This window comes from Macaca thibetana, chromosome 9 (genome assembly GCF_024542745.1).
Source record: "Macaca thibetana thibetana isolate TM-01 chromosome 9, ASM2454274v1, whole genome shotgun sequence".
Taxonomy (NCBI): domain Eukaryota; kingdom Metazoa; phylum Chordata; class Mammalia; order Primates; family Cercopithecidae; genus Macaca; species Macaca thibetana.
In genome coordinates, this window is record NC_065586.1 from 96507078 (window position 1) to 96534876 (window position 27799).

A 27799-nucleotide genomic window follows, 5' to 3' on the forward strand; every position below is an offset into this window, starting at 1 on the left:
TGGTGGCAGGTGCCTGTAATTTCAGCTACTTGGGAGGCTGAGGCAGAAGAATCACTGGAACCCAAGAGGCAGAAGTTGCAGTGAGCTGAGATGCCACTGCACTCCAGCTCAGGTGACAACAGGGAGACTCCGTCTCAAAAAAAAAAAAAAAAAAAGAAAGAAAGAAATTTGGTTGTAAAATACTTCAATATACTAGTTTCTAGTATAAAATCCCAGGAGAGAGGCGGAGACTGCAGTGAGCCGAGATCGCGCCACTGCACTCCAGTCTGGGCGACAAAGCTAGACTCCATCTCAAAAAAATAAAATAAAATAAAATCCCAGGAGAGGCTGGTCACGGTGGCTCTTGCCTGTAATCCCAGCACTTTAGGAGGCTGAGGCGGGCGGATCACCTGAGGTCAGGAGTTCAAGACCAACCTAGCCAACGTGGTGAAACCCCATCTCTACTAAAACTACAAAAATTAGCTGGGCGTGGTGGTGGGCGCCTGTAATCCCAGCTACTTGGGAGGCTGATGCAGGGAGAATTGCTTGAACCCAGGAGGTTGCAGCGAGCTGAGATGGCGCCACTGCACTCCAGCCTGGGTGACAAAGCAAGACTCTCTCAAAAAAGAAAAAAAGAAAAGTCCCAAGAGATCTAAGAATATCTGATCTTTAATTATTTATAATAGTAAATCAAATAATGTAATATAGTTACATTTTAGAGGAAAAATGCAAATGTAGTTCATTTTTACATGGGGCCCCTGATTTGAGGGCACCAAGAGAAAATTCCAGACTTAGGATCTGAAAATAATGAAAGGGTTATAAAGTTGAAAACAAAACCTGGTGGAACTCATAAATTTATTTATAATTCATTGTACCTCAACCATTGAGATAAAGACTCTATTCTCCTGTATCAAGGTGATTAAAATAGTAATATTTAAATCCAAATTGAAATAAATTAAAACATTGCCTTTTTTTGTTCCCTTCTTTTCACAGGTGTTGAAAAAGTTGCCTTTTAAACACTGGAAGAATAAAAAAAAAAAAGAAAAAAAAAACTGTCAGTTCCTTTATTAGACGGAAAGCTTCCCAAATATTGAGCAAAATAAGATTACTTGTACACCTGACAATTTATACTATCCCGATCTTTAAAAAATTGAGAGTAAGAGATATTTTTTTTTTTGAGACCAAGTCTCGCTCTGTTGCCCAGGCTAGAGTGCAGTGGTGCGATCTCGGATCACTGCAACCTCTGCCTCCCAGGTTCAAGTGATTCTCCTGCCTCAGCCTCCTGAATAGCTGGGACTACAGGTGCACGCCACCATGTCCAGCTAATTTTTGTATTTTTAGTAGAGACAAGGTTTCTCAATGTTGGTCAGGCTGGTCTCGAACTCCTGACCTTGTGATCGCCTGCCTTGGCCTCCCAAAGTGCTGGGATTACAGGCGTGAGCCACTGCGCCCGGCCAAGAGATCTTTAGACCCTAAAGTAGAAAGTTGTGTATTACTAAATGAGAAAAGCAATTAGCAAAATATAATTTATATAATCTCATTTTTGTGGAAAACGTTTATATACACATTTACATATGTATATAAAACCTCTTGAAAGACCATCTAAAACTTAACTGCTGTTATCCTAGAGGGGAGAAGGCAGATCATGAAAGGGGATTTGCACTCTTTATCTCTGTCATGTTTAAGTTTTTATTATAAGAATGTATTGATTTTGTGGAAAACAATAAAAGCAGGCCAAGCATGGTGGCTCACGCCTGTAATCCCAACACATTGGAAGACCAAGGCAGGATGATCTCGCCAAGCCAAGAGTATGAGACCAGCCTGGACAGCATAGCGAGACCCTGTCTCTAAAAATAAATGAATGAATGAATGAATGAATGAATGAATAAATAAATAAATAAATACACAAACAATAAAAGTCTTAACTTTTTCCTTTGTGGAAGAAATTCTGAGGGGATGGGACAGTGTCTCAATGAACTCGTTTTAAATTAGCTCTCCCTTTTCACACAAAAACTGCCCAAATCTGCTCTACCTCCCAATGAATTTTTGCATCCCCTAGGAGTTCTCTAGTCAAGTAAATGGCAAAAACTGTGGTCAGGGAAGAAGTCAAGGCTGAAATCCAGGAGTCATTGCTCCTTATCTTCCTAGGACCTGACTCTTAGCCTGAAATAGACTCTACTGCTCCCTTTCTGAAAGAAGAGAGAGAAGGACCTAAAGTTGTTTGTGTAGGAGCCACAACTGACCAAGCTCATCTCACAATAAGGTTTGGAGTTCCAAATAAAGACTTGGTCTAGAAAATTCCATGTGGACAACAAAATTACACAGTTAAGACACTGAGGTGAAGACCCCCTAAATCATCTGGCCTGGGTAATAGAGAAAGTGAATTTGTGTATTAATTGTCTATTTTCTCGTTCAGTCTAGCCAGAGAGGGTTTTGGAGCAAGAGAAACGAGAATAAAAGAAGAGAACAAAGACCATTGTCTCAGGGAGACCTTAAGAAAGGTGATGTGGATGCTAAAATAGAAGGTGTGAAAATAGTTAGAAAGAATGAAGAAGACCTAGTATTCAATAGCACAACAGGGTGACTATCGTCAATAATAATTTCATTGTACATGGTAACTAAGAGTATAATTAGCTTGTTTGTAACACAAAGGACTAATGCTTGAGGTGATGGATACCCATTTACCCTGATGTGATTATCATGCATTCATTGTATGCCTGTATCAAAATATCTCATGAACATGTACTCCAAAAATATATATATACCTATTATGTACCCACAAAAGTCAATTGACTTTTTTTTTTAAAGATGGGGCTATATGGCCACATAGATACCAGTCTGGAGCCTTTTGAGGATCCCCAGCGCTGTGGCTGAGGCCACCCTCCTCTAGAGAACAGAAGGAGCAGAGTCCCAGAGAAGTATGAGCAAGGGCTTGGGTGCCCTCCTGGCTCCACCACCCGAGTTTAAGAAAGTAGGGATTTTGAGGTCACCTTTGTGTGCCTATTGAAATCTCTTCCCTTCTTCAAAACTCAAATTCTACCTTCTTCAGAAAACCTCCCCTAAATAAGCCTACACTATAATAGGCAGTTTGTAGCTATTTAATACTTTATTAAACTGCATTATTTTATTGTCACCTTACTAGGCTGTAAATGTCGTTAGGACAGAAATTATGTTTTGATTTTTAAAAATTTCCACAATGCCTAGGGTGGTGTCGAGAATAAAATAGGTATTCGGTAAGTAATTGTGTGATGAAAAAGTTGAAAGGAAGAAACAACCATCAGGCTTCCTGAAGTTTCTAGCCTTTCTAACTTAGAGACAAAACACACTAGATGGTAGGACTGCATCCCCACATTCTCAAATCAGAGGGTGGAGGTTCACCTGCACCTAGTGTATTTTTTTCTGGGGGGGAAAAAAAAAAAAGCTATCCTGAATGCAAATTCAGTCTCAAAGTGCTACAAAGGACAACCAGTAAAGCACAGTCCCTTCTGGATCCCTTCTGGGGACCGGGCTCTGTGTGTGTGTGTTGTGTATGTATGTGTGCGTGTCTGTGTGTAAGTGTGCATAGGTGGGGAAAGGTTGTGGTGTGATGGGAGGGGATAGGCAAGAGGGAGGAAAGAGACTCCACGCACTGATTGTGTGGAGGGGATTTGCTATGTCTCTTCCCCCCGCTTCTTTCTTTGTCCTCTTTCTCCTGGTCCCCTTCTTCTGCATTTGTCTGGGAGGATCCTGGAGTGTTCTTTTGATCGACTCAATCTTTCTCTGGCACTTGAGTTCTGATTGGCTGAAGGACTTAGAGGGGAAAAAAAACTTTAATTAAGTAGATAATCTCGTCTTTGGACGTTTGGCAGCTCCATTTCACCTCCCCTTAACTCTGTTTGGGATCGCTTACACACCAAGGAAGTTGGGCTTTGAGAATTCCATCCCACTGCCACCGAGGAGAATATTTCTCCACCTTGCTTACCCATCTCCCAGTTTTTTGGAATTTTCTCTAGCTGTTACTCCAGAGGATTATGTTTCTTTCAAAGCCTTCTGTGTACATCTCTCTTTTCACCTGTGTCCTCCAACTCAGCCACAGCTGGTAAGTAACCTGGACTCTTACCTGGAGCTGGGAATAGGTAAGTGTATGTAATATGTTGGGTAAAGCTCATTTCATTTCCAGAAATGTAGGAAGCCTTGAGATCTCTCCTAGGAAAAACTGTTCTATGGGGTAGGGCTCTTCCTAAATTTATGGCTGATTTTAGTGAACCTTTAGGACCCCTACCAATAAAGGACTAAATGATGGGAAGGGGGGTTCCTATTTTTATAAATTGCTATTCCACAAATATTCCCCCAAAGTGATTTGAGGGAAAATGGACAGCAGCCCTTTTCACGAAATCCTGATGTCAGCATTGTAGAGAGGAGGAAGGTAGTTCAAAGTAAGTTCTACCGTGTGTTGAATCTGATCTTGAGGTAAAGTCTGGAGACAAAATTCAATGGGATCTTACTTTGCACTTTCTGACTTTATTTTTTTTCAGGATATTCTAAGTAATTGCTCAAATTGTCATTTCCTAGACATAAAAAATTTTATTTGAACCACTAAGCGGGCATTGGGTTAACAAACATGTTTGAAACCAGATATTTTAGAAATCTAAAGGTCTTGAGAAATTTATTTAATTTGTTCAATTTACAAAAAATTCTAAATGGTTCAGAAAATCAGACAATGTATATGAAAGTGCTTTGTAAATTATAAACACAAATGCTAAAGAATATCATCTCCATTCTCATTTAGCTCTTGGAAACCACATAAACTATCTATACATGCAACTGTTCATAAGCAAATACACCAGTACACAATAACATACAGAATGCAGGTTGCTAGGGTGTTTGGAGTTTCCCTCCAGTTCAGATACGAGCTCAGTCTGTCTCTTCATCAGTTCTCATTTTGACCATCTATTTAACAAAGATATAAATCCAATTGCTACATAAACTGTTGAGGAAGCAAGAAAAGAAATTTCTTTGCTGAGATAAGCTTCCTTTGAGAATTGAAAACATATTTTTATCGTAAATGAGTGTAGCTGTCTTTATTGGAGTGTTGATAAGAAGTATGCCAACTTCATAAAACTATTTGCAAGTTAATACAATAATCTGCAACATTTCTGATTATAAGCAGAACCACCAATTAGTCCATGTTTAATTGGCGTTTTAATTAAATATTTCAACGTTCAAAAAAAAAGTCTCTCTTCTCTCCCCTTCATGAGAACAAAAAGACAAAAGGGAGAGGAGACTATTTCAGAGCACTTCTACTGATGTTCATGGTATTCTTCAGCTGATTCAGTATCAGCAAAAGAGAAACACGAGATTCCTTTCCCTAGTCACCAGGGCGGTGTGAAGAATTGTTCTATAAAAAATACCTTTACTGTGTGTTCCCTTCCCTGCTGGAGGGGGTCATGTTCATTTCATTCCGATACTGACACAGCCACACTGAAAGGTGGCTGGGTTGCTTGTCTGTCCAAATTCAAGTGTCTGGATTCAAAAAGAAAAAAGGAAAAAGAGACGTGAAAGAAAGTTCTAATTTAAAAAAAAAAAAAAAAACCAAAAAACAGGGTTTAAGAACCCCTTTTCGCCCTGCCTGACTTTGAGGAGAAAATGTACAAATCTCCTTTATAACACAATTAGATTGTAATTGCTTTTTCCTATAAGCCCCAATTTAAATTAAACATTTGTACTTCACCAAGAATCTGTTTGTGGTGGGATTTGAAAAGTGATTTTTAAATTTAACATTAAATCTTGATTATGCTTCTAATGAAACTATCAGGGTTTTGCATAAGGTCATCTTCCCCTTTATGCCATGCAGAGAAATTTGACCAACCATAGCCTTTGAAATGTTTCTCTTAATACTTCATTATCAACCTTTTATGTAAGGACCTCAAAAGCATTTAACAAATAGAGAACCACAATTTCTGCTCGGCTGTTCAATTGTAGGGCTGCCTGAAATTACTGCCTAAAAGAGTCCATCAACAGAAATTCCTGGGCTTGAAAAGGAGAGAATAATGATGGCATTCACCTATAATATGCAGTTTTACTAGGTAAATCAGTCCAAGATGATATCTTTGAAAAGTATTTGCCACAATTTTTTATAATTGGGACACTTTCAAGGAGAACTGTCTTTTAGTAACTTGAGAAAATTCTTTTCTTTGAATTTGTTTGTCTTAATCCTTATGGCTCCAAAGAAAGAGACTGAGAATGCATGATAAGCCAAGCAGATGATGATGATTATAATGGTGGCCAGAGATGAACCAATTCGATTTTCCTTCCAATGCACTTACTCATCTGGAATGAGCAGGCCTAGAAAGTGTTTTACCTTAACTGGTTGGCCCCATTTTACTCCAAATGATATGTCATCATGACAGTGAGTCTTACCCAGTTCTGTTCATTTCTCACTCTCTCCCCACCTAACTCAGTCACCAAATCAGAAGGATGCCCCGGGACACAGAAGTAAACTAGAGCTCTGCTCTCATTCTTCAACAGAAGTCACCACCTCTACTTCTTTCCAAAGGTCTGCAGCAGGAATTTAAACAGGGTCCATTTCTCTTCTGCAGTAGGGCAAGAATTTGTCTAAAATCTTTGGATTTTAAGGCAGCTTTTGAAAAACATCATCTTTTGGTCCTCTACATGCATGTTTTAGAGTAACCTTTCTCTGGCTCTTGAAATCTCATCTGATGATGACATGTGGGACTCCTGATTGGCAAAGGAATCAGTTATTGGAGGAGGGTCTTTGAATCCATATTCTCACCAAGCATTGCATAAAGCTGAAACTCCTGATCTCCACACTATGTGCTACTACTCTTAGGTGTATATTATGAACAATAAAATACAAACTCATTTAAAAATTACTGAATTTATACTGAGGTTCTGTCATAAGATTTTGCCATATTGAGTTTTTCCCACTAACAGATTTAAAAAAACCATATATGATCAAGTGAGGATCCACTAAAACTGTCACGATAGGGGAGGATTCTCATCCTCAAAGAGGCTGGGAATATCCAAAGTTAGAGAAATAAAAAGTAAAGTGTGAGGAACTGCTTTGGAATCTGAAAAAAAAAAATGCCAGTATAAAAGAGTCACTTAATAGCATCCTTGGTTCATTTAAAAAAAAAAAAAAAAAAAGTGCCTGATCCATAAAAAAAAAAAAAAGCTGGGATTTGTGGAGTAGCTCTGAGGTGGGCTAGATCAGCAGTTGCACTGTAGGAAGGTCTGAGGGCTCTGAGACATAACCAGAGAAGTTTAATTCCCAGGTTTATCATTGAAGGCCTCCACAACTTGAGCCCTATGTGTTTCCTTCCAGAATCTCTATTTCTCTTGTCATGAAAGACAATCACTATTATTATTATAATTATTAATAACAACAAAGGCTGTGAGGATCCTGGGAAAAGACACTTCATTACAGCTCTTGTTATGAGACCAGTTTGTGTGAGTGACAACAAGGATGCTCTAAGATGCATCTTCGTTTTAGTTTTTGGTGGATGACAATATGACACAAAGAAGGATCTCCTTTGTGTGCTACTACATAGTGACAAATGGGGCATTAAAAAAGGACCAGAAGAAAAGGAGTTTTAATCCAAACCCTCTCCTTCCATGGAAATATATTCCTTTTTTTTTTTTTTTCCTTTTTCCCAGCTGGGAAAATTGGTTTAATGCTGCTCTATGTCGGGTGATACTATTATCTCTTGGGACTATTAATAAAATTCCTTTTTTTCTGGGCTCCAATGATGCTTGTCTATTTTCATCAGAAAAGTGGGGGAGAATTCATATGGTTTAGAGAACAAAGTCAATATAATTTTTCTTAGGATAAATCTTTATTTTTCAGAAAGTGGATTTTTTTTTTAACTCAGTAAAAGATCAGGCTGGGTTAACAGCTGGGGGAAACCCTGAGCTTGGGTCACATAAATAACATTCCCCACTGCCTCCCACTTGAAATATACCTGCACTCCCAGGACCTCTCAACGCAAACTACCATCCACTGTGGACAGACGCTTCAGTCTCATTATAAGCCAAACTTTTATGGTTTGTTTTTCTCAATCTTTATTGTAAGCCCCTGTTATTGATCACTTCATTTCTCTGTATGCTTCTTAGGTTAGAGTTTTCTCCACGCCAAGAGAAAATCAGATCATAAGGGGATCATTTAAATTCACCATCATCTGACCAGTCCAAACTCGCTTTTTAAAAATAGGTTGTTTTCGCAACTTCAGCATCCTATGGTACCAGCACATTATGGGGCTATATTCTAGTAGTCCCAATAAGACCCTATAAGGGGGCCAATAGGTCAGTCTTTCTATGCAGCTCCATAGATGAAATTCTTACACTCTTCAGGCCAAACTGACACCATCCTACATTAGGAGGAATTTCCCCCTTCATTCAAAATGGCAATTACCTTTTGCTGCTCTAAATCTCAGTCCTTTTTCTGTAGTCAGGTTCTCTAGGTTTATCGTACCACACTTCGAAGGTTCCATTCCTTACCAATATCCAGGACACTAAGTAGTGAACCAATAGATTGTCCACATTATCCTGTCTGGTATTTCCTCACCTTAATCCAAGGCATCTGGTGGAGCCCAGATTCCGTAGATTATTGCTTTTCAGAATAATTGGGTTTGTTTTAAAATTTTTACATTAAGGGAAAAACATGTTTTTACAAAGGTTGAGAACAGCATATATAACAAATCCCAATAACTCAGCTTCAACCATTATCAGTCTCTGACCAATCACGTTTTACCTATACTTCCTGTAGCATTTTTAACTGCATATTCTCTTAGTCTAAATCTTCTAAGTACCACCATGGTTCAAAATAGGAAAAAGAGGGATAGCAAAAGGATTATGTGTCCTCTGTCTGAGAGACCCAGGCCAGTAATTAGAATGAAGTTTGGGGAACATTGTACATTTCTCCCATTGCCCTTGGGAGAAGATCAAGAACACAAATTGGCAAAAGGGAATAAGTCATTCAAATACATGTTTGAGTTTATTTCTGTTGGAGCTGTGGTTGATTAGCAAAGGCAGTAGAAATTGATGGTTGGATCAGATTGAGGAGAGAACATTTTACCATCTATTTGGATTTAATTCCATTAAGCAGTAAAAGTGGCACTGAAGTGCCAAAGCCTATCAATTTTCCAACCTTAAACTGTTCACCTAGTTGTTTTACAGGATAATTCTTAGAGTTACCATGTACACCTACCTTCTTGATACTGATATAAACTGATATTGTTTCCATCGATGCAACTGAGAACACAAATGTTTTCTAGAGTCTATACTGCAGGGACCAAGGCAACAAGATCAGAAAACAAAACGGAATTCTCTGCCTCCATAATGACTGCGGAAAAAGTTCCCGTGATCCCAGGCTTTCTGGGAATGGTGGCTTGAGCTGTTCCTTAGCAGCTCTCACTTAGAGACCAAGGAAAGGAGCGTGAGTATAGCTTATCCCTGCCACAGTCCTCATTTAGATGCTAAGTGCTGAAGTGCTTTTCTGTAGCTTAGCGTTTCTCAGCAGCGCTTACTACAATACATAAAGAAGGAAGGAAATGAGGACAGAGAAGATAGCCTATCACTCTATAAAATATCCTGGAATGCAAATGACATATCAGTTGCAGGGAAAAAGATGATCCCCCGAACATTTGTGCTTCACTTGTGAAGGAATCTGCCTGAGCTTCTTTTGCAAAGATCCATGGTATAGAGTTGTCCTGTGGGCTATGACATGGCCTTTGCCAACAATCATTTGGCAAGGGCTGGATTTGCGATAATGTGGGATTTTAATATACATTTTAATATAAGGACTACTGTTAAGACTATCACACCTGTTTAACTTTAAAAAAATTTTTTTTGTCAATTGGCTTACAAGACTGGTTTTCTCTTTTCATATTTTAGGGCACTGCATTATTATATAAAAAATTCACATTTATAAAAAAACATTTTTAGAATGCTTTACAGGGCTGAACTGCCTCTGAAGAAAGAAATGGACTTTAACTTGGTGAAATAATTATGGGAATATGACCAAAAGCTACGCATTCCTGAAGTTTTCTTTCTATACTCATCTTGAAAAATACCTTCCTTTGGCCCCAATCTCCACTGCAATCATTTCTCCTTTCTTTTTTTTCTTTCAATGCCGTCCTCCTCCAACGAGTCAGCACTAGCTGCTTTCATGTCATAACTCTTCACTCTCTGCAATCTGGCTTGTGTTCTATTGCCATACTTAAATAGATCCCTCCACTGACACCAGCTTTGTTCCCTCTTGACGTATTTTTAAGTAAGAGGAAATCTGATTTTGAAAGTCTGAATACTTCTCTTCCCTTTAAGACTTCAGATACCTTGTAACTTCTCTCTCCTAATCCCTTCCCCTAGTTAAATAGGAAAGCCTGATTTCAATACTTTGGAATGGGTAAGAATTAGTCATGCTTTTCACCCTTGAAAAATATTTGCATTTTAAACTTAACTCTCTCAAATTGTACAGTGAATAGTTCCGATTTCAAATACCCTCAGGTATTATCAGATAAGAGTAGTGAAGAAAATTTGGGGACCAATGGGATATTATTTCAGTTATTAGTAAGACCTACTTTCTATGTAACTGTGTGTGGGGGCACATGTGTGAACATACCTTTGTGTCTGCTCGTGCACGTGTGTTCTACAGGTCAGACATGTGGATGCTGTGGAACAGAGACAGTCACAAGGAAACTCACTCAGAAGAGCTATCTTTGGGCTCTCCGCAGCCCATGGCATCTTGAGAGTTCTATGGAGTGAAAAGCTGCTGTCAGAATTCATTCTAAGAGAAAGCTGCATCACTGGAGCACCTGCCAGCTATAGCCCCAGGCAGCTTCCCTACTCCATATCCTCCCCTTAGCCTTTAATCCTTTGCCCTATATGCCTTCTGTGCTAAATCTTCAGATAGAGAAGATCTACAGTTCACATTCATTCACTACCATTTCTCCTTTCCCCTGGGCCAGCACTCCAATTTCAGTAATCAGACATCTCTCTCCTAAAGTAGACCAAATTGAGCCTCATGACTCAGAGACACTTTTTTAAAGACAGGATCTCACTCTGTCAGCCAGGCTGGAGTGCACAATCCTGGCTCACTGCAGCCTCGACCTCCCTAGCTCAAGTGATCCTCCCACTTCAGCCTCCCAAGTAGCTGGGACTGTAGGTGTGTGCCACCATACCTGGCTAAATTTTGTATTTTTTGTAGAGACAGGGTCTCACTGCCTTTTAAAAATGTCATCGTTATATCCTCTTTTCTGAGCTCCATCCCATTTCTCCATCTTTATTATGATTTTTATTTTTATTTTTTGTAGAGACACAGTCTCACTATGTTGCCCAGGCTGATTTCAAACTCCTGGGCTCAAGCAATTGATCCACTTTGTCCCCCTAAAATGCTGAGATTACAGGCGTGAGCCACCATGCCCAGCTGATGACTCAGAGATATTTTATGGACATTAAGAGATGGGATTAAAGGTTGGGGAGAAGTCAGAAATATTACGTAAAGATTTGTGGGGAAAGTGATGAGAGGCAGAACAAAACAAGATCACAGGGCACTAAGATGAAAGTCCTGGGTGGTAAGAGGAAAACATAAAATTCTGCTGATTCATATTCGGAACGTTTGTTTTTTATTTTTTATTTTATTTTATTTTTTGAGACAGAGTCTTACTCTGTCACCTAGGCTGGAGTGCAGTGGTGCAATCTCGGCTGACTGCAACCTCTGCCTCCCAGATTCAAGCGACTCTCCTGCCTCAGCCTCCCAAGTAGCTGGGACTACAAGTACAAACCACCATGCCCAGCTAATTTTTGTATTTTTAGTAGAGATGGGGTTTCACTGTGTTAGCCAGGATGGTCTCGAACTCCCAACCTCAGGTGATCTGCCCGCCTCAGTCTCCCAAAGTGCTGGGATTACAGGCGTGAGCCACCACGCCCGGACTATGTTTTGTTTAGATACACAAATAATTACCATCATGTTATAATTGCCCACAGTAGTCAGTACAATAACATGCTGTATAGGTTTGTAGCCTAAGAGCAATAGGCTCTACCATAAAGCATGGGTGTGTAGTAGGCTATCTATCTAGGTGTGTGTAAGTACATTCTATGATGTCTGCACAGTGACAAAATCACCTAATGACACATTTCTCAAAACATATCCCTGTCATGAAGCCATACGCTATATCCCCTCCCCACCTCTGCCTACAGTGTCCTTTAGTATTTGTTTCTCCCTACTCTTTTATACACAGAACCCAGTGTGAGCAACAACAACAGTGCCTAGAAAATGTGCCCGGGGGATGTCACGCTACCCAGACAAAGCAGGGCCTGTGCCCTGGCAGATGTGGTTCTTTTGTGGACATAGAAGCAGTAGGCTGGTGCAATGAAAGGATAAAAAATTAGCAGAGATGATGTGATAGTTAACTGAGTGTATTCATGAGTGTGTGCAAAACATCACTTAGGCCGCTCAGAAATATTTACCAAGGATTTTTCAGGAATTAGGAGTCCTGGATTAGACAGTGGGAATAAGAGCAAGGGAAATATGGGCTGCAGAAAAGCACAGCAGGTAGAGTGCATGCTCTAGAGTAGGACTGCCTAGGCTCCAGTCCTGGCTTCACCACTTACCTAGCTGTATGAGGCTGGGTGGCCACTCTATGTTTCAGTCTCTGTTTCTGTAAAATGAAAGATATAATAATTTCTACCTCATATAATTGTGATCATTATATGAACTTAAAATATGTAAAACACTTAAAAGTACATGGTCAGTCCTGGCAACACAACGAGACCCTGTCTCTACGAAAAATACAAAATAAAAATATGCCGGGTGCGGTGGCTCACCTCTGTCGTCCCAGCACTTCGGGAGGCCAACGTGGGTGGATCATTGAGGTCAGGAGTTCAAGACCAGCTTGGCCAACATGATGAAACCCCATCTCTACTAAAAATAAAAAAATTAGCCAGCATGGAGGAATGTGCCTGTAGTCCCAGCTACTTGGGAGGCTGAGGTGGGAAGATTTCTTGAGTCTGGACAACAAAGCAAGACCCTCTCTCAAAATAAATAAATAAAAATAAATAAATAAATAAATAAATAAAAGTACTTGGTATGCATGGAATAGACACTCATGAAAAGTAGAGTATCCACCCCATGGAGTTGCTCTGAAAATTTAAAAAGATGATACAGGTAAAACACTTAGAAGAGTTCCTCACATAGTTGATAAATGCTAGTTATTATTACATGATATGATTAAACTTTATATTGTATCGTATACACACATGTATACTGGACTGCTAACACAAGGAGAAGAAACAATTGTAAAATTTTGACTTGGCAGTGTAAAAGCACAACTAACCACAGTGATTTATGTAAATCGCTTACCACTTACGCCTAATTACTATGAAGCACAGCAACAATTATACACAGCACTAAGTGTGTCAGATTAACTTTGCTAAAGGTTTGATTATAGCACTAACCTCTGTGTACATATGCTCAGTGTTCACTCTCTATTACTCTTGTAGTATGATCATCTGCTCATGTAGCACAGTCATCTGCTCACTACATTAAAAAATTAGTGGGAGCACTGGCTTGCCACAGACTTCTTATATTTCTCAAAATCTTTTTGCAGTTCTTTTTCTCCTTACATTATCTGCTGCATCTGATGATCTATCTTTTTTATTTCAAAATCCTTGTATTCAATTCACTTTTATAGGCACTTACTATGTTCAAAGTAGTAGATTAGGAACTGGGGGGTATACAGAGATAATTAAGGCAGCCCATACTTATAGTCAAGTATAAAGGAGGAAAGGGAAATCTTCATATGAAACAGAGAGAACTTGCTGTGAGGCTTCAAGGCGTGCTGGTTGTAGCTTTTGCACTGGTACTTATTCAAGAATAAGTGAGATTTTTAAATAATAGCTTTATTGAGATATAATCTACATACTATAAAAGGCACCCTTTAACAAATCAATGATTTTTTTAGCCAATTCATGGATTTGTGCAACCTTCACCACAATCCATTTTAGAACATTTTAATCACTCCAAAAAGAAACACTGTATTCATTAGCATTCACTCCCCATTCCTCCTCCCTTCAGTCCCTGGAAACTGTGAATCTTGTCAGTTTCCATGAGATTAATTACGCTGGATATTTGATATAAATAGAATCATATTATTTATGACCTTTTGTGTCTGGCTTCTTTCACTCAGAATGATATTTTCAAGGTTCATCCATGTTGTAGCATGTATCCAGTACTTCATTCCTTTCTATGATCAAAACATATTCTATTATGGGTTGGGCATAGTGGCTCATGCCTGTAATCTTGCACTTTGGGAGGCTGAGGCAGGACGAGTGCTTGAAGCCAGCGGTTTGAGACCAGCCTGGACAATACAGTGAGATCCTGTCTACAAAAAATTAAACAATTAGCCTAGCACAGTGATGTGTACCTGTAGTCCCAGTTACTCAGGAGGCTGAAGCAGGAGGATCACTTGCACCTAGGAGTTCAAGGCTGCAGTGAGCTATGATGGCACCCCTGCACTTCAGCTTGGGTGACAGAGAAAGACCCTGTTTACATTAAAAAAAAAAAAAAAGACAAAAGAAAATAAAGGGCTGGGCGTGGTGGCTCACGCCTGTAGTCTGAGCACTTTGGGAGGCTGAGGCAAGTGGATCCCCTGAGGTCAGGCATTCGAGACCAGCCTGGCCAACATGGTGAAACCCCAGCTCTACTAAAAATACAAAAATTAGCCAGGCATGGTGGTGGACGCCTGTAATCCCAGCTACTTGGGAGGCTGAGGCAGAATTGCTTGAACCTGGGAGGCAGAGGTTGCAGTGAGCCAAGATCACGCCACTGCACTCTAGCCTTGGCAACGGAGTGAGACTCCGTCTCAAAAAAAAAAAAAAAAAAAAGAAAAGAAAACAAAAACATTCTATTTATCCCCCCCCCTCAGTTGATAGACTTTTTTTTTTTTTTTGGCTATTATGAATAATGCTGCTATGAAAATAAATGTACAAGTTTTGTTGGACATATGTTTTCAATTCTCATGAGTATATACCTAGGAGTGGAATTGCTGTCTTATATGGTAACTTCATATTTAACCTTTTGAAGAATTGGCAGACTATTTTCCAAAGTGTCTGCACAATTTTACAATATCACCAGCAATGTATGATTTCTCCACATCCTCACCAACAGTTGTCTTTTTTATTTTAGCTATATTTGTGGGTGCAAATCCTTGTCATGTTTTTAATTCATATTTCCCTGATGACTAGTGATATTGTGCATCTTTTCATGTGCATATTGGCTATTTGTGTATTTTCTCTGGAGAAATGTCTATTCAAGTCCCTTGCTGATTTTTTTAAAATTTTATTTATTTATTTATTTTTTTATTTATTTTTGGGATGGAGTCTTGCTCTGTTGCCTAGGCTAGAGTGCAGTGGCACATTCTTGGCTCATTGCAACCTCCGCCTCTTGGGTTCAATCGATTCTCCTGCCAGCTTCCCGAGTAGCAGGGGATACAGGCGTGCACCACCATACCTGGCTAATTTTTGTACTTTTTGGTGGAGACAGGGTTTCACCATGTTACCCAGGCTGGTCTCAAACTCCTGACCTTAAGTGATCTGCCCGCCTCAGCCTCCCAGAGTGCTGGTATTACAGGCACTAGCCACTGCGTTGCCAATATTTTCTCCCATTCTGTGAGCTATCTTTTTGCTTTCTTGATGGTGTTTTCAGAAGTGCAAACGTTTTTAATGTTGAAGAAGTTCAATTTACCTGTGCTTTATTTTGTCACTTGTGCTTTTGGTATCACAGCTATAACACCACTGCCGAGCCCCATGTCACAAAAATTTACACGCATCCTTTGTTCTAAGAGTTTTATAGTTTTTGCAGTTACACTTAAGTATGTGATACATTTTGAGTTAATTAAAGGGGATGGGGAGTTGCAATGTTAAATAAATGTATGTTGTGCAATAACCATCCAACTTAATCCTTTTGTATGTGTATATCCAGTTGCCCCAGAGCCACTGGCTGCAAAGACTAAGAATAGGTGAGATTTAGCAGAACAGCCAAACAAAGGTACAGAGGCATGAATGCATGGAGGCCCAGGAATAGCAACTGGTTCAGCCTGAATAGAGGATTGGACAAGTAGGGATATTTAATGGGAAATGAGACTGGAAAGGTTATGTAGTCAGATTATGGAGGGTCTTGAGTACCAAAAGTTGGAGAACTGTGGAAGATTCTTGAGCAGAAGAATGACATCAGAATCAGTCTTTCAGAAGATTGGTCTAGCTGAAGACTATACCTGGATTGGAATGGGGGTAAACAATGTAAGCAGAGAAGTCAGAACTTCTATGGTGGTCTAGGTGGGAGATCACAGCTAAGACTGTGACAGTAAGAGTAGAAAAGAGGGAGCTGATAAGCAAAAAGTATGAGAGGCACAATACACGTAAGTCCTGGTAACCTATTGGATGATGACAGCAAATTGGTAGAGACTTGGCAAAATGGTGGTTCCATTAATAATAATAATAATAATAATAATAAAAGTCAGGAGAAGTAGCTAGTTTGGTAGGAAAGATGAGTTAGCTTTTAGATAAACCGTCTTCACAATTTGAAACATTCCCAGTAGAGAAAGCTAACTTTCATGTGGAAATGCAGCTCTGGATCTCAAGAAAGCAGTCAGGGCTGAAATTAAGGCTTTGGGAGACATCACTTAATCATGATTGTTAGAACCATGCACATAAATGAGGAAGTCCCCCTCTCTCTCTAGATAGCAGCTCCTTTAGAGTTTTCTCAGATGATATTTCTTCCTACTACCACCCCTAAATGTGGGTTCCTGCATTCGTTCATTCAACAAACATTAAAATACATTTAATAAACATTATTAAATGCGTATTATTGCCAGACATTGTTCAAGGCACTGGTAATATTTGATGAACAAAATAGAGCAATCAACAAACAAAAAAAACTTGCCTTAATAAAGCTTACAGCCTAGTGGGAGGAGGCAAACAGTAAATAAATATATATGTAAAGCATATAGTGTTCATAAGCAGAGAAAGGGGATGGGGGAGATGGAGTTGCAATTTTAAACAGGATGATGAAGGAAAGCCTCAGGGAGAAGGACACATGTGATTAAAAGGCTGATGTAGGTGAAGGAACAAACTATGTAGATATCTGAGTACAAAGCATTCCAGGATTCCAGGAACAGAGAACATGCAATGACCCCGAGGCTGGAGAGTGCCTGGTGGGTGAGAGAAACAACAAGGAGACCAGCACAGCTGGCGAAGAGTAGTGAGGGGAAAGCAGGAGATCAGGTCAGAGGCATAAATGGAGGCCAGATTGTGTAGGGGCTTATAAACCACCGTAAGAATTTGACTTCTGTTTGGTGTGAGATAGGAAATTATTAGAGGATTTTGAGCAGAAGGTGGCAACATTTGATCTGTATTTTAAAGGTATCAATCTTTAAACAGACCACTCATTTTGAAAATAGAATTTGGGAGAATAAAGGCAGAAGCAGGGAGGTCAATCAGATGGCTTTTACTGTAATCCAGAGAAGAGATGACAGCTTGAGCCAGGGTGACAACAGCGAAGGTGTTGAGAACTGGTTAGATGCTGGATATATTTTGAGTTGGAGCTAGCATGATTTGAGAACAGACTGAAACAGGATGTGAGAGAAAGAAAGGAGTCAAAGATGACTCTTGGCTGGGCACGGTGGCTCATGCCTGTAATCCCAGCACTTTGGGAGGCTGAAGTGGGCAGATTGCGTGAGGTCAGGAGTTCGAGACCAGCCTGGCCAATGTGGCCAAACCCCATCTCTACTAAAAATACAAAAATTAACTGGACACGGTTGCGCATGCCTGTAATCCCAGCTTCTTGGGAGGCTGAGGCACAAGAATTGCTTGAACCCGAGAGGCAGAGGTTGTAATGAGCCAAGATGGCGCCACTGCACTCTAGCCTGTGCGACAGAGCAAGATTCTGTCTCAAAAAAAAAGAAAAGAAAAAAAAAGAAAAGTGACTCATTATGATTTTTGTCTGAGTAACTAGAAGGAACAGTCCTTTACTTAGATGGAGAAGACTACAGAAGGGGTAGGCTTGGGTGGTGGCAGCAAGGATCAGGAGTTCAGTTTTGGACATGTTAAGTTTGAGATGCATATTAAACACTGAAGGAGAGATGCCAAGAATACAGTTGGATATGCAAGCCTAGAGTTCAAGCAAACATCTGAGAAGAGGTGGGAGGGTTCAGGAAGGCATGAACTCTTTGAATGGTCCTGAATCTGGGTAATAGTGTCAGCAACTGTACAACCTCATGGGAAATGGGAAGCTTGTACCTTCATCTGGGAGTATAATGGTTTTAGCATGTTCTGTCTACATAGCAGCCTCCATTTGTTAAAATTTATATCTTAAAACAAATTTACATCTTCAATGTTTGTTAGCATCTTTCCTTCAATCACATAACTGTCCCTAGGTGGCACCCATACAAACACTTAAATTCCTTCCTTTCTGGTTCTCTTTGCATCTTCTCACAACTCACTATATTTTCTGAAATCTATATTTTACTTCCAAAAGGAAACCATGCCATTGTTTCATTGACCAAGAACAAGATCCTCCTCCTTTGGTACTCACTACAGGACGGTCTTTTCTTTTTTTTTTTTTGAGATGGAGTCTCGCTCTGTCGCCCAGGCTGGAGTGCAGTGGTGCAATCTCGGCTCACTGTAACCTCCACCTCCTGGGTTCGAGTGATTCTCCTTCATCAGCCTCCTAAGTAGCTGGGATTACAGGCATGCGTCACTATGCCCGGCTAATTTTTGTACTTTTAGCAGAGATGGGGTTTCACCATGTTGGTCAGGCTGATCTCAAACTCCTGACCTCGAGATCTGCCCACCTTGGCCTCCCAAAGTGCCGGGATTACAGGCGTGAACCACCGCACCCAGACGAGTCTTTTCTTAATATAGGATATTTTGGATATGAATAAGCCAGCCATAAGGTTCAAATATGTCTGCAAATAACTCGGAGGTTAACAACACAAGTCGGCCCGGCACAGTGGCTCATGCCTGTAATCCCAGCACTTTGGGATGCGAGGTGGGCAGATCACCTGAGGTTGGGAGTTCGAGACCAGCCTGGCCAACATGGTGAAACCCCGTCTCTACTAAAATTACAAAATTAGCCAGGCATAGTGGCACACGCCTGTAATCTCAGCTACTTGGGAGTCCAAGACAGGAGAATCACTTGAACTTGGGAGGCGGAGGCTGCAGTGAGCCGAGATCATGCCACTGCACTCTAGTCTGGGCAAGACAGAACAAGACTCCGTCTCAAAAAACAAACAAACAAAAAAACACAAGTCCCAGGAGGCGGAGTCTGCAGTGAGCTGACATCGCACAACTGCACTCCAGCCTAGGCAAGATAGAGCGAGACTCTGTCTCAGAAAAACAAAACAAAGCAAAACAAAACAAAAACACGTATCACTTTAAAGGAATGTTGTCCAAATAAGGCCTATAGTGTTGTTCCATGACAGGTGCTCAATTAAGTCTCATTCATTGATCAGTTGGGCTAGACCAGGACATCATACAGATCTTTGCATATTGTAGAATCTTCCAGGAAATAATTCTCTAGAATCTCTGTCTATCACTCCCTGTAGTTCTGATTTAGACTCCTTTCACAGGAAGACTCTTCACCCTGACTATGGCAAAGCTTTTTGTCACTCAATTTGCTTTGCTGTTTTGTTTTCTTTCCTGATAATTTCTGTCTTAAGGAAAATGGGAACTAGCTATGTCAGGCTTGGTAATGTCCAAATCTTTGAACATTATTCCTAACATAAAAAATGCCTTTCTGAGTCAGAACAAGCTCAGGCCCCTTTCCCCAAGGCAAAGCGGCTTCACTGACTCCTCTGACATGTCTTTAAGGATCAGAAATTCATCTCCAAACCTATAACGGCTTTGGAAATTGTGAATTCATTTAAGTCATCTGAATTTTATTTTGTGTTTTGCTGGTACTACTACATCTGACCGACCAGTGCTTCTTTTCAGTTGACTTAACGTTGCCTACCAAGCTTTAAAAAGTAGGCCTTAGTGGCCAGGCGCGGTGGCTCACACCTGTAATCCCAGCACTTTGGGAGGCCGAGGATCACGAGGTCACGAGATCAAGACCAGCCTGGTTAACACGGTGAAACCCCGTCTCTACTAAAATACAAAAAAAAAAAAAAAAAAAAAAAAAATTAGCCGGGCATGGTGGTGGGTGCCTATAGTCCCAGCTACTCGGGAGGCTGAGGCAGGAGAATGGCGTGAACCTGGGAGGCAGAGTTTGCAGTGAGCCGAGATCACACCACTGCACTGTAGCCTGGGCAACAGAGTGAGACTCTGTCTAAAAAAAAAAAAAAATAGGCCTTAGTTTTGCTAGACTTCATAGTAATTTTGATTTTCTAAAATTCTATTACAACTCGTTTAGAATCTTTTTCATCTTCTCGTATGGCAGCCTCTTAGTTTAATACTGGTTTTCAAAAACTACTCACATTTTTGGTGTTGTATGTGTTTTGTATGAAGAGAGTCAGTCAAGCTCTTTTGGCCTGCCAAGAGACTAAACTTTCTTGGTCTATTTCATTTCCAATCCCCTTTCTGGTGATGTTCAGCATCTTATTGACCTTCAGAATTGCAGGGGTACACCAGATTTCATGGAACAATACATAATAATTCCCGCATTACTTCCTCACATTATAATGGAAAAAGAAAGATAATAGATTCTGATTTTCAAATGCCTATACTGAAGTCATTCTCCAAGTCTCTAGCCCTGCAGATCATGTGTGTATGTACATATATATTTAACTTTTTATTTTTAGATAATTATAGATTTGCAAGACTTGTACAGGGAAGAAATGTACAGGGAAGTCGCATGTACGCTTGCCCCAACCTTCCCCAGTGTGAACACCTTACAGTGTTAGTACAGTATCCATGAAGCTTATTCAGACTTCACCATTTTTACATGCACTTGTTTGTACATGTACTCATGTGTGTGGCTTTATGCAATTTTGGCATGTGTAGCCTTGTATAACCATAGTCAAGACATTTGGCCATCCCCCCAAGACTTTCTCATGTTACTCTTTATAGCCACATCCATCCCCCATCCCAAATCCTTGGCAACCACTAATCTGTCCTCCAGCTCTATAATTATATAATGTATATTATTTCACTATTGTTATGTAAATATAATCATGCAGTACGTATCCTTCCGAGATTGACTTTAATCATCCGTAACTTCCTTCAGGTTCATCCAAGTTGTTGCATGTATCAACAGACCAGTCCCTTTTATTGTTAATATTCCATGGTATGAATGTAGCACAGTTTTCTAAACCATTCACCCTTTGAAGGACATTGGGTAGTTTCCAATTTTTGACTATTATGAATATTTGACTATTATGAATAAAGTGGCTATGAGCATCTAGGTACAACCTTCTGAGTGAAAATAAGTCTTCATTTCTCTGGGATAAATGCCCAAGAGTGCAATTGCTGAGTCATATGGCAAGTTCATTTTTAGTTTAGTTTAGTTTTTTTTTTTTTTTTTCTGAGACAGAATCTCACTCTGTCACCCAGACTGGAGTGCAGCGGTGCAATCTCAGCTCATTGCAGCCTCTGCCTCCAGTATTCAAGTGATTCTTGTGCCTCAGCCACCTGAGTAGCTGGGATAATAAGCATATACCACCATGCCTAGCTATTTTTTTTTTTTTTTAAGTAGAGATTGGGTTTCGCCATGATGCCTAGGCTGGTCTTGAACTCTTGGATTCAGGTGATCCACCCACCTCAGCCTCCCAAAGTGGTAGGATTACGGGCGTGAGCCACTGCACCCAGCCCATTTTTAGCTTTAAAAGGGGCAGCCAAGCCATTTTCCCAAGTCAGATGACTTATTTTTAGAGTTTAATTATGACTCAATCCCTAGAGAGAGATTCCACTGTTTACTTCTTCCTAATTAGAGAAGTATCCTTTTAACATCCCATAGAGTCAGATGAACTTGGATTCAAATCCTGCTTCACTCACTTACTAGCTGGGTGAGCCTGAACACATGTTTAACTTTTCTGGAGTCTCAGATTTCCTATTTGCAAAATAGAGATAATAATGCCTGAGACAGTAAGGATTTAACAAGATCAACATGTAAAATACTGAGAGTAGAGCATAAGGAACATAGTCAGGAGTTAATGCTAGCTCTCTCCCCACTTCATGGCAGAATAATCAGCAACCATTACTATCAAGTTTATGGTACTAGAAATTTTACCTGGCTTTAAAAATGCAAGGAAATTATACTACTTTTATTAATGTTCTTTTCTACTAAGTTTTTTGTGTGTGTGTGTGTGTGTTTAAATGGAATTTTGCTCTGTTGCCCAGGCTGGAGTGCAGTGGCATGATCTCGGCTCACTGCTACATCCACCTCCCAGGTTCAAGTGATTCTCATGCCTCAGCCTCCTGAGTAGCTGGGACTACAGGTGTCCACCACCGTGCCCTGCTAATTTTTGTATTTTTAGCAGAGACGGGGTTTCGCCATGTTTGGCCAGGCTGGTCTCGAACTCCCGACCTCAAGTGATCCGCCTGCTTCAGCCTCCCAAAGTGCTGGGAATACAGGCATGAGCCACCCCACCTGGCTGTAAATTATCTTTAGTAGGTTTGTTATGCACAGTGTTTCCTGGGTAAAACTAGTTGCCCTTTCTTCCTATTAATTACATGTGCTGAAGTAATTCTTACCACTCTTGGAAGCAGAAACAAGTTGGTATCTCTGCATTATATTCTGTTTTTGTTTTTTCTCTTATAGGTCAGTGAACAATTTCCTGATGACTGGTCCAAAAGTAAGAACAAATTCCTTTAATTGATACAGATTTCACTAATCTTAGCCTGTTGACTAAAGATGATAAATGCAGATTTTTCATCATATCCACATCTTTTGTTATGCTATATATATTACAGATAGAAAGACTGAGACCCAGAGGGTGTTAGGGACACATCTAAAACCACATAGCAAGCCATTGTCAGAGCCAAGAACTCAGGAGCACTAATTCTGAATTTATGGCTAGAATTTCCAGAGCCATAAAAGTCAACAGCCTTTTATAGGTGTCAGGCTGCAAAGCCACACATCCTTCTCAGTGCCCCATGGTGGGATGCAGTTTCCCATGTTTAAAATGCTGGAATTGTACTACATGATCTTTACATTCATGGGCATTTTCAGTTCCAAAATGTTATTTTCTAAGATGGTCATGTGATGAGAACTGCTTAAATTTCATGAATTGTGTGATTTGGGCTCATTTTGGAGAGGCAGGATAGTTTAATGAATAAAGGTGAATAAAGGATGACAGGGACTAGAGTCTGATAAAACTGGTTTCATTTCTAGTTCTGCCATTTGCTAGCTCTGCAACTTTGGGGAAGTCACTTTAGCTCATTCCCTGAGCCTCGGTTTCCTAATCTATAAAATAGTGCCTATTTCACAGGTTATCTGTGATGACAAATGAGACAGCATATTTAAAGTGCTTACTCCATCATTATTTTGGAGGGATGGGAGAGTGAGCAGGAAGGGAGGTGTTTGGTCAGTTTAGGGTAAATTCCTCCTAAGTTCAGTCTGAGTTTTTACCCCTATGTCCCTACAGGCTTACCTGATTTACTCCAGCAGTGTGGCAGCTGGTGCCCAGAGTGGTATTGAAGAATGCAAGTATCAGTTTGCCTGGGACCGCTGGAACTGCCCTGAGAGAGCTCTGCAGCTGTCCAGCCATGGTGGGCTTCGCAGTGGTAAGAAAAGCTTCAGCCACAGCTCCCTGGACCCCCTGGTCACAGGTTAGAGCCCCAGGGATAGTCCCTTGTCTCCTCGACACACTTATTCCTCACCTGCTCTCTTCTCTTAGGTCATCTCCCTCTCCAGGATCTTCTCTTTTCCTTTTCTACTTCCTTTTTCCCACCTATAGAGTTTTTTCTTTCTTTCTCAACACTCTCATTGCTCAACAAATGGATATTGCCTTACTCCCAATCCCATACCATCCTTGGCCTCCCAGTTGGCTAAAGGTCTCCTCACAATGTAAGTAATATCAGGAGGTAGGCAGGGGTCACAATTTCTCATACCCCTTAGCCCCTTCCTTAGCAGAGAGGTACTGGGCAAGTGGAGAGTGACTTGGAGGCCAGATTCCCATGGAGAAGATAAGATAAAGAGTGGCCATGCCAGTAAATGAAAGAGCTGCCACTCAGAGGTTCTTTTCAAGACTAACTGCACATGACTCTTAGACCCCAGTGTTCCAGGAGGAATTGGGGATGGGTTCTTTACAACCTAGCCTTCAGATTCATCTCCCTCCCCATTTCTTCCTCAGGGTCTTTCCAACCTAAATCATTTACAATCATGTGTATCAACAGTACCCTAGTCACCTGGTCATAAAATGTGTGACCTGAAATGACAGGAGGTGAGAAGAGTAGGGCTAATTCCAGGGATGGAGCAGACCATGGAAGAGGGTAAGATACACTGTAAAGATGGGAAGGCCAGGCACAGTGGCTCAAGTTTGTAATCCCAAGCTCTTCGGGAGGACACAGTAGGAAGACTGAGCCCAGAGTTCCAGACAAGCCTAGGCAACATAGTGAGACCCTCTCTCTGCAAAAAATAAAAGTTAAAAAATAATAATAAAGATGGGGAAATAGGATGGAGCTAGGGAAAGAGGATATAATGATGGTTATTAAAGAAAGGTAGCATGTCTGGTATTTCTTTAAGCTGCAACCCCTCCCTCTAACTCTGGATTTTTGGTTCCTGCTAGCTAATCGGGAGACAGCATTTGTGCATGCCATCAGTTCTGCTGGAGTCATGTACACCCTGACTAGAAACTGCAGCCTTGGAGATTTTGATAACTGTGGCTGTGATGACTCCCGCAATGGGCAACTGGGTGAGTAGTAATGTGGGGATGGGTACCATAGGCCAGCTCAATTCACATAAAGAATGAAAAGCCTAGTGGGGGTGAAGAAGAGCTGTATTTTTCTAAATATGAAGAAAATCATGCGGAAGATGGGTGAACGAGTTTGATCCCAAGCCCTACAATGACAAGCCAGGCTAAATGTAGCTTAGGACCTTCTTGTCCCATTGAGTAGTTTCCTTAATTTAAACATAATAATAAAGAAGCAACACTCTGGGGATTCCTCTGTTGCTTCTCTCAAACACAAGGGGAACTTCCTTCGTGTTGCCTATCCCCGTCTACTTTCCACTCTTTACCTCCAGTACCGTCTCCAATCCTGTGCCCTCCTGACCAATTTCCAACATCATTGTTCCATATTTCAATTGTGCCCCTCTTTCCCACTCAATGCTTGAGCTTTCCTCATCTTTTTGGCACCATTTTGTCCCTTCTGGACCTCAATCACCAGCAGGGCACGTGCACCCTCTGCCCATGGGTAGAGGCACTGTTGGCAGAGGAGTGTCCTGGCGCCTTGCAAAGAATCCACTCGGCAACTACTTACGTCATTGAGCTCTGAGCAGGGGATTGGCTACACCTGGAAGTGGGCGTGTAAAGGTGGCAAAAACAAATATAGACGGCAACCGATCTGGATACAGGGTACTCGCCCAACCTTAATCCTCTCCTATCCTGGACCCCCCACCCCGAACCCAGTTAGAAACAGCAGCCCAGGAGGCTCTGCGCCCGCTTGCTTAATGACCTGTCCTCCCCCTGCACTTTTCCAGGGGGCCAAGGCTGGCTGTGGGGAGGCTGCAGTGACAATGTGGGCTTCGGAGAGGCGATTTCCAAGCAGTTTGTCGATGCCCTGGAAACAGGACAGGATGCACGGGCAGCCATGAACCTGCACAACAACGAGGCTGGCCGCAAGGTGAGTCCCGCCGCCCTTGGGAATAGGCAGCTGCTGGCTCCATCCACTACGAGCTCCAGGTGTGGACAACTCTTGCGTTCATTTAAAAGACTGGCAAAATAAGGTACCAAGTGGGCTGGTCCAGTAGACTAACTAGACTCCTCGCAACTCCCGCAGGGGCAGTTAAACTCGCCACGCGCTTAATCTCGGGTCTCTCACTCCTAGCTCTCTCCCCAGGCAGTGAAGGGCACCATGAAACGTACGTGCAAGTGCCACGGCGTGTCTGGCAGCTGCACCACGCAGACCTGTTGGCTGCAGCTGCCCGAGTTCCGCGAGGTGGGCGCGCACCTGAAGGAGAAGTACCACGCAGCACTCAAGGTGGACCTGCTGCAGGGTGCTGGCAACAGCGCTGCCGGCCGCGGCGCCATCGCCGACACCTTTCGCTCCATCTCCACCCGGGAGCTGGTGCACCTGGAGGACTCCCCGGACTACTGCCTGGAGAACAAAACGCTAGGACTGCTGGGCACCGAAGGCCGAGAGTGCCTGAGGCGCGGGCGGGCCCTGGGTCGCTGGGAACGCCGCAGCTGCCGCCGGCTCTGCGGGGACTGCGGGCTGGCGGTGGAGGAGCGCCGGGCCGAGACCGTGTCCAGCTGCAACTGCAAGTTCCACTGGTGCTGCGCAGTCCGCTGCGAGCAGTGCCGCCGGCGGGTCACCAAGTACTTCTGCAGCCGCGCAGAGCGGCCGCGGGGGGGCGCTGCGCACAAACCCGGGAGAAAACCCTAAGCGTTTCCTCTGCCCCCTCCTTTTCCCACCGGTTCTTGGCTTCTTTTAGAGACCCCAGTAATTGTGGAACCTAGGGAAAGGGGAACCCGCTCCAGACCTAGGGATCCTGAGGAGAGACTGCAAATTCTCCGAAGCTTGCCACTTTCCAGCCTGTTTCCCCAATTCCTCTGTGCTCTCCTAGGGCGCTGTTTGAAGCCTCCTCGCAGCCACACCTTGGTCTGACTGAGAACTCAGGCTTTGAGCTGCTGATCTTCCTTGGATTAGGATGAGAACAGGTGTTCCTCCTCCCCTTTCTTAGCAACCCTAATGTCTGACCTAGCCTATCAAGCCTTAGGCGCTGGAAGAACCCTTCTCAGACACGCAGGGCCCAGGTAAAGCCAAAGCTTTGCCCTTTTGCCCACTGCTGCCCCTCTCTTCTGCACAGCTCCTCCCCTGCTACCTGCTGACCCAGACTCCCCAGGAATCTTGAATGCTTTCTCTCCTCTTCTCCCTTTCCTTTCTTTCCCAGAAAAACTGAGGAAACTGGCCCCGGCAAAGCATGTCTTTGGGGTTGGTTCCTAGAGGCAGAGGTTGAAGATGGAGGAAGAGGGAGCTCCTCTGGAGTGCTGATTTGAACACCAAGGGTGCTACTCATCCTTGTGGTATCATGTCATGATAGAATTTACTAGTGGGGCAATGACCTTCCTAGACAATCACCCAAGGGACTCTAGATACATACCCCAAAGGTCTAGGAAATACGTTAAGGGTAGATTACAGTCATTTTCTACCCTTTAGAGGTACCTTCTACCTTCTCCTGACCTACTTCCTCCTAGCAACCAACTTTACCTCTTCTTCCCCAAAGGATCTTTGTTCCTCTGAGCCAAGACTGAGGTAAATAAAGCCACTTTCCTGTTCAGATCCTGGTCTGCACCTCTAGGGGCAGGTCATAAGAAGGAGAAACTGAGACCCTTCCTTATCACTAACCTGGTTCTCAAACAGGCAGGATTCACAGCACTGGATATCTTCCTTTGATGAGTAAACTTCCTGCAATGAAACTGTTGCTAATGGGAAGTTCAGCACCTTGAACCTTAATTTATTGCAGTCATTGTGATATGTGCTCTTTTTCTAGGTACTGCACTTATTCTTGAGGATATTGGGGTGGGGTGTGGTAACAGATACAACCTGTGGGCTCTCTCCTCCCTCCCCTCTTGGCAGGATACCATCCTCCCTAGAGCCTCACTTCCCTGGTCGCCCAAGCAGTTATCTGGATTGAGGCTAAGCTGCCAAGGATTAGTAAATCATCTAT

The 27799-nt window shown here is 41.9% G+C and overlaps 1 protein-coding gene across 1 annotated transcript; it reads left to right on the forward strand.

Moving 5' to 3' along the window:
- Window positions 1–3829: 3829 nt before the first annotated feature.
- WNT8B (Wnt family member 8B) lies at window positions 3830–27586 on the forward strand. The gene is made up of 6 exons (XM_050805025.1): window positions 3830–4057; window positions 22730–22763; window positions 23556–23694; window positions 24699–24824; window positions 25610–25752; window positions 25969–27586. Exons 1-6 carry the CDS (start codon window positions 3990–3992, stop codon window positions 26512–26514), a joined length of 1056 nt encoding a protein of 351 aa, XP_050660982.1. The 5' UTR covers window positions 3830–3989; the 3' UTR covers window positions 26515–27586.
- Window positions 27587–27799: the final 213 nt, after the last annotated feature.